Genomic DNA, 7,500 nt, shown 5'->3' with positions numbered 1-7,500 from the left:
ACATCAGCCATACCATAAGCATGTTAGTGAGAGTGAGTAGCATTAGCCAGTGCCAATAACGTTCTTGTTTCAACCTTCCTGTCTGCATCTTGTCTCCTTCTCCTCCTCTTTTTCAATAAGCAGTGCACTTGTCTGGTGTTTGTGACACTTGTGCCTTTATTATGCAGGTGTAAGTGCTATGTGATTTTCTGCATCTGCTTTTAGCTTCCTTGGTTATAAAAGCAAACAGGGTTTAATTCATGTCAAGACTTCATACAAATAATCAGAACAATTTTAAAAATACATATCCTTAGAGGTACATTATACCTCACAGTATCACACACTTTAAAAGAATCTTGAGACACAACAATCACATCTTATTCTGTACCACACACAAATACAAATTTCATGTCCCTTTTTCACATAACCAATATAACATACTAAAATACAATAAATTCACTGAATATCACATTCTACTGCCCCAGTTTTGTGACTAAAAATGCCCAGCAATTTTTTTTCTTATCAGATCTGCTGCAATCAATATTCTTGAAGACCAACATAAGTTTCTTTACCTATCAATTTATGCCTTCCATAACCAGTAAAGTGATTTCAGATTAATTAAAGATTAAGATCAGTTTAACAAGTACACAAGAAAGAAAAACAAATCTTTCCTCTATTCACCATGTCTGGAAATCTTCAAGGTACTGTTTTCTCTACATTTTTAAACAATACCTTTTCCACAAGGCAGATTCTGACACCATTTTCAGCAACATACAGGGTCTCTCAAGCATTTCTTACACTCTGCTTCAACCCATCAGGTAATTAATTACCTTCTAATTGACAACCCATTTGTCTCAAATCCATCCTGAAAAGTAACTACTTGTATATTGTCTGCAATCTTCATAAACCTGATTTGGTACAGGAACACAGTACTCAAAGACATACATTCATCATTCATACTACTAACAATAAAATGCTTCAGACTGACCAAAGTTAAACATTTAATAAAACAATAACAGTATGACAACAAAATTTAAACACAACCCCAAAAGTTCAATCTAACCTTGTTGATGTTGATGCTGGGGTGGCGAGGATGGCGCACTAGTGGTGTTTACATCATACTGCGCAGCAGTGTTAAGGGGATTGAGAGGCGAGGCAGTAGCCGAGTCTACATACTCTGGCACCGGGGAGCCCTCTCGCGACAGCGACTCGGGCGTAACCAGCCCACTCATCCCAATGTGTGATGGAGAGGCTGGCGCAGATCTGCTGTTAGGACAAAGGTGGGAGGGAATTCAAAATCAGTGACTGGTTCTGGTAAGGGAGACAAAATGCACAAAAAAATCTCCTATTAAACAATTTGTGCACCTTAGCAATAACTTTTTTTTTTAAATCTCTATCTAAATCTAATTCTCAATATGTCTGAAGATCTATCTCTTGTTCTCTTTTCAGGAGAAAGTAGTATGGAGGGTCCAAATGTTTTGTTTAGAAAAGAAAAAAAGAATATTCCAATGCATTTCCAGTAACTTATTATCGATATGTGTATGTATATGACATGTACACTGTGAATTTACTTTACTGTTTATAAACAAATACATACACATACACATATATCACTACACTTGTACCAAGTCACAATGAGCCAATAACGAGTACTGCCTGTCTCACCTGTTTACCCTCTTCCTTGATATTCAAAAATATTTCACATTATCTTATATTACTGTTACTAATGTCTCTAACATTACAGTAATTATAATGTCTATAATAAAAATAAAATCATTGATATTTAAAGCATTAGTAAAAAAAACATTTTTCCTGCTAATTCAAGGAAAGGCAAACTCAGGTAAGATCACAGGGTCTACTAATTAACTCCTTCGTAGTTAAACACTAGCAGAGCCATCTATGGACAGAGATATTTCACAAAAAAGAGCACAGCATTTTCCCCCAGGCATTGAGGCATTTACTTTAGAAACTATATTTATTTCTCTTTCATATGCTATTTACTGACCTCCTGTGATCCACTTCAAAAGGTAATGTAAAAATACAAGATCTCATTTTCACACCTGTTAATGGATAAGGGTGAAATTTGCTCAACAGCAGCTGAGCAGTTTGGGGTTACACACTTGTTACACCTAGTTTTTTTTTTTTTTGTGAGAAGTAATGATCCACTGGGTAAATCTTCAGTCATGCAGGTGCTCAAAATTCTTAACTTATTTTACCCCTCCCCCCCCCCCAAACCCTACATGGACCCTATGGAGAGAGTCTCCTTAAAATCCAAACCTCTCTGCAAATCGCCCCACAACAAAAAGCACAACATCCCACAAACCTATTGGAAAGGTGTGTGAAGGGCGTCTTGAAAATAGGAACACCTCTCTGGCGCCGTCGCTTAAATGCCTGGTCTACTAGTTTACTCTCAGACGCGGGGTCTATCTTCCAGAAGCTGCCCTTCCCCGGCTCCTCTTGAGACCGTGGCACTTTGACAAAGTATCTGTTTAGTGACAGGTTATGCCGGATGGAGTTCTGGTAAGAGAGAGAGAGAGAGGGAGAAAAGAGGGAAGAGAGAATACGATTAGTTAAGAAACTGCTGTGGTTAGATGTACTTCTGTGAGTTCTAGTTCCATTACTGCTGAAAATTCTATTACCTCAATTTATAATTTTATTTATCTGAGAAAACTTCTTTGCTAGTCCATCTGATTCTTCATTAAGCAAGATTTTACTTGTACAAAATAAGTCAATAACACACAATTTTGCCATTACATTCTATTCTAAATATCAATAACGAAAAACTATTTCATTTGAAAATTCCCACATGACAAATGGAACCACTTCCAATGAAGATGAAGATAATGATGAGTAATAATGATGAATGATGATGAATGATGATGAATGATGATGATGATGATGGATGATGATGATGATGATGATGATGATGATGATGATGATGATGATGATGATGATGATGATGATGATGATGATGATGATGATGATGATGATGATGATGATGATGATGATGATGATGATGATGATGATGATGAAGAAGAAGTTGTTGAAGTTGATATTCATAATGATAATGATAATGATAATAATGATAATGATAATATTGATATTGATATTGATAATGATATTGATAATGATATTGATGAAGATGATGATGACTGTTGATGATGATGATAATGAACACTATTACTCCTCGCCCCTTACCTGCCATCCCTTGTCAGCAGTACGATAATAAGGGTAATGTTTGGTGATGTATGAATAGATACCACTTAACGTCAGCTGCTTGTCTGGAGCTGAAGAAATAGCCTGGACAATCAGCTGAGCGTACGAATATGGTGGTTTGGAGTCATCCTGTGATAATAAAAAAGAAAAAAATGTGTGAGAATACAATAACTAACACTGTCCAATACAAAACCTTTTAAAGGTGAAAAGAAAACCAAAGGTTTTTTTTTTTTATCATACATCCCTTGTAAGATGTTTTGTCATTAGTTATAAAATATTATTTTTCCAATATCAAATACATACAGACACACAAAAACACATATTGAAGCAAAACCTTTGGTATTTTCTGTTCAACCTTGTAGTCATGACAAAAGTTATATTTGAAAGGACCACAAACCACTGTTCAACATGTACTTTTTAGAAATCTAATAATCTATTGCATGCCCTCTTGCCTGGAAACCCTGCTACATTTTTTTGTTACAAACAAATCAACATTTTCAAGGGACTTTTATCTAATCATCAATTGCTATCCAATACTCTGACTGTGCAATTCACATTTCAACACATTCCACAGGTTGTCAAGAGTTCAGCAGGGCTCATGTCCTTGTTTCTACTTCCTGTGTACATATGACTGTATATAATTTCTTTGTTATTAGGTTATTCTGTGATTTTTAAAGTTTTTAAAACAATAAATTTGCTATGTCTTAATACATCCTCCCTATGTATAAAAATAAAAATTCCTTCTTTAATCCAAACATCTACCCTGCTGTTTTAGCAATGCATGTGCAAATGCAGATAGTATATGGCCAGTATTTATACACACGACAATACAAGGATAAGAAAGAGAAGAAATATGAAATCAAACCTTAATGAAGACAAAAGAAAACAATAAAGAAAGACCAAAAACAATAACAAAAGCATCAATAATGAAGAACACAAGGAGACAAAGATCAGGCAAAGCCGAAGATAAAAAGAAACATGAACAGGAAGACAAAAGGAAAAATAAGCCGACCACAAAGATGAGGATGAAAGCTGAAGAGAAAGAAATGCTCACCTTGGCACCAGGTGGACTGTGGGGCTGGTCAGGCGGATGGGGCGACGTGAAGTAGCTGTCGTCCGCTATGGATGCCTGGATGCCATTGTGGTGGTAATTTTGGCTGGACACAGACAAGTTCATCTGATTCTCTTCGTGAGTTGTTGAAACTGTAACTGGGAGAAATAGCAGGCTTACTTAGGCTTACATCCAAATATCATGAGGGTAAGCAACTAAATACACAGTTATAATTAATAATACTAATACTAATAATAAAAAGTAGATGAGTACTATTATCTTAATAACTATAACAATTAACATTGAAAACTAAGACCATCTCAGAGAAATCTTTAAAACCTTTTACAATATCTAGTAAATATTAACAAACTGAACTACTCTACGTCTGATCAAACCTCCGTCAACCCTATTGTCTTACCTATTTATTTCAATCACAAAAATAATTCTCCCCCCTCCCAACCCTCCCTTTCAAAAATGTATCTAAATCAAATGGTGGGGAGGGAGGAAATAATACCCCCACCCCCCCTTCCCACCTAAATCCATATAAACTGTCATCTATATATCCATATTACTCCGATCCTCCCCGACTCTTTGCCCCTGAACCCAGAACCACTACCAACCTGTATTTGCAATGTCACCTTTGTCTTCCATGGCAGCGTAGGCCGCCTGGACCAGGTTCTCGGCATTGACACGCTTGTTGCCCGCGAGTCCACCGAGCCCTCCATGGCCTCCGCGGGGCGATGTGGGGCAGCTGTTGGCCGCACTGCAAAGGAAGAAGAAACGAGTGAGTGAGTGAGTTGAGTGAGTGAGAGAGAGATTGGGAGAGTGGATGTGGTGTTTAAAGGTAATATTGGTAGCAAGTGAGGAAAAGCATCCCTTATTCTCTAGCAAGGTTTGCCCTGTAATAGTTGAAGCCACATGTCTGATTTTCTATATGCATAGATACATACATACACATATGCGCACACGCACACATGAGGTACATGTTGTGTATGTATGCACATAAAGAAGTATATGTGTATTCTGGATACATGTATTTACCTATTAATGTTCTTAACATTTCTGCATACCAATTTGACTAAAAAATTTAATCAAATTATTTGGCCATGTACGATTTTTTAAAAATATATACACAAGCTTTTCTCACAGAAAAAGCTGTTCTACAATATATTATTATAAATTAATGATGAACATTCCCTAATTTGGTTCTTTTTATCTATCACCTGTAACAACCTTCTGTTATCAGTAGATTAATATCAAACCTATCAGTCTCCATTACCTCATTTGATGCCGAGTTTCTTTTTTCTTTTTCTTGATCAATAGAGTTATTGTAATTGTTATTATTATTATTATCATTATTTTTTTTTTTTTTCTTTCTTCATCATCAATCATCATTATTATTACTGGATGATACTGAACATCCTTCAAATGAAACCCTTCCCTCTCTCTCACACACACACACTCTCACACACACACACACACACACACACACACACACACACACACACACACACACACACACACACACACACACACACACACACACATATATATACATACATACAAACATGTATATACATACATACATAAATACAAAAATGAATATAAAAATAAGTAAATCATTAAAAAAGAAAATAAAAATAAAAATCTTCCATTATCTTCCCCTTTCGAACACCTGCCAAACATAAATGTAAGTGCTTCTAAATCTGGTCTGGTACCATAACCCTGCCCAACACCAACATGTACAGCCTCTTTGTGCACACCTGTACTGTAACTTAAACACCTGTCATAAACTGACTAGTCACTTGTCACCACGTTTACTGAATGAGGTAATACATAACACGCCTTGATATTCACTAAGGTGTCAATGCCTCATATTCATACACCGCAAACATAGAAAAGTTAAATAAAAAAGAAAAATTATAATGACTACAAACAACAACAACAACAACAAAATCCCATTTCAAACTACAAAAGTCTACCACAATTCTAAAGGGAAAAGAAAAACATTTCTTTCTACACCTACGCTCTATTTACTTTCTCGATCTGGATTCACGACTGGTCTTCAGGTTTCATCCGAAGAATCTAAATTTTCCTCAACTCAGATGAAAAACAAGATGCAAAAATATATTACTTCCTCGATGATGGATGAATAATAATAATGATAATGAATAATGACGACGACGACGACGATGATAATAACAATGCCTGACTATGACAATAATAATGACAATAACAATGACAATACAAAAAAACATCACCACCAACAACTGCAACAATAATTCGAGGTACACCGCATCCCCAGCCAGTACACCCTTTAATACCAATAACGGTAACCCACTTCCGGTGACCATTGCGCGCCGAGGGAGGGGTGGGGGAGAGAGGTAATGGGAGAGGCATAGAAAAAAAAGGGTGAGGATGAGGGAGAGATGTGAGAGTGGATGGCGGGAATGAGGAAGATGAAGGAGAGAAGGGAGAGACAGGATAAGGGAACCAGGAACAAAGGAAGGAGAACTAGAGGGAAGGGAAAGATAAAAGAGAGAGTGCAACAGAGAAAAGTAGGGTAGAGGGAGAGGGAGAGGGCAGAGGTAAGGAGGAAAGCAGGGAGAGGTGAGAGGTAAGGAAGGGGAGCGGGGAGAGGGGATAGGTAGGGAGGGGAACGTGGAGAGGGAAGTAAGGATAGGAGAGAGGTAAGGAGGGGAGGGGGGAGGGGGGAGGGGAGATGGGGAGGAGGGGAGGGGAGAGGGGAGCAGGGCGAGCGGAGGGCGTGAGTAGGTTGGCGTGTGACGAGCAAGCGAGTAATAAAAGAATGAATGAACGAGTCAATAGGGAGAGAGAGTGGACCGGCGACGTGCCGGTCACTTCCGGTTTAGACCAGTTTTCTTTAGTTTTATTCATTTGTTCTTTAAATCCGCACTCCCGATTCCTACTCTATTACGATTCCTGTGTAATAAAATAATGAAAACAAAAACAAAAATGGAGTATTTTAGAACACCAACGTCGACACAAACACGACTTATCATCAACATCCATTGTTCTCCTGTCCTTGCTATCTACCGGATTTATTCACGATTTTCTCTATCTGTCGTCACCATTCATTCCTCTCCGACAGCGCTTCGGGTTCTTGCGTTTCCTTTAACCTCTTTTTTTTTTTCTTTTATTATAGCGCCGCTTTCTCACTCTCGTTATTTGCTATAAACATTTTCTCCCTCCTTTTACCTGTCTTTCCTCCCTCAACCAATTTTTTTCAGGCT

The 7,500-nt window shown here is 37.5% G+C and overlaps 1 protein-coding gene across 6 annotated transcripts in view; it reads right to left on the bottom strand.

The window, feature by feature from the left end:
- LOC125048363 (forkhead box protein K2-like) overlaps positions 1–7,500 on the bottom strand; it is a 37,104-nt gene that overhangs the window by 8,158 nt on the left and 21,446 nt on the right. For 3 of the 6 annotated variants that reach the window (XM_047647038.1, XM_047647070.1, XM_047647030.1), the window contains exons 3-7: positions 4,867–5,009; positions 4,250–4,404; positions 3,178–3,324; positions 2,303–2,496; positions 1,043–1,245 (exon numbers count right to left, since the gene is read on the bottom strand). In XM_047647038.1, the coding sequence (XP_047502994.1) occupies positions 1,043–1,245; positions 2,303–2,496; positions 3,178–3,324; positions 4,250–4,404; positions 4,867–5,009 (842 nt within the window). The remainder of the gene's footprint in view (positions 1–1,042; positions 1,246–2,302; positions 2,497–3,177; positions 3,325–4,249; positions 4,405–4,866; positions 5,010–7,500) is intronic. The other 3 variants (XM_047647045.1, XM_047647061.1, XM_047647052.1) reach the window with 3 other exon arrangements.

This window comes from Penaeus chinensis, chromosome 4 (genome assembly GCF_019202785.1).
Source record: "Penaeus chinensis breed Huanghai No. 1 chromosome 4, ASM1920278v2, whole genome shotgun sequence".
Lineage (NCBI taxonomy): Eukaryota > Metazoa > Arthropoda > Malacostraca > Decapoda > Penaeidae > Penaeus > Penaeus chinensis.
This window is presented reverse-complemented; position numbering and strand designations above follow the sequence as displayed.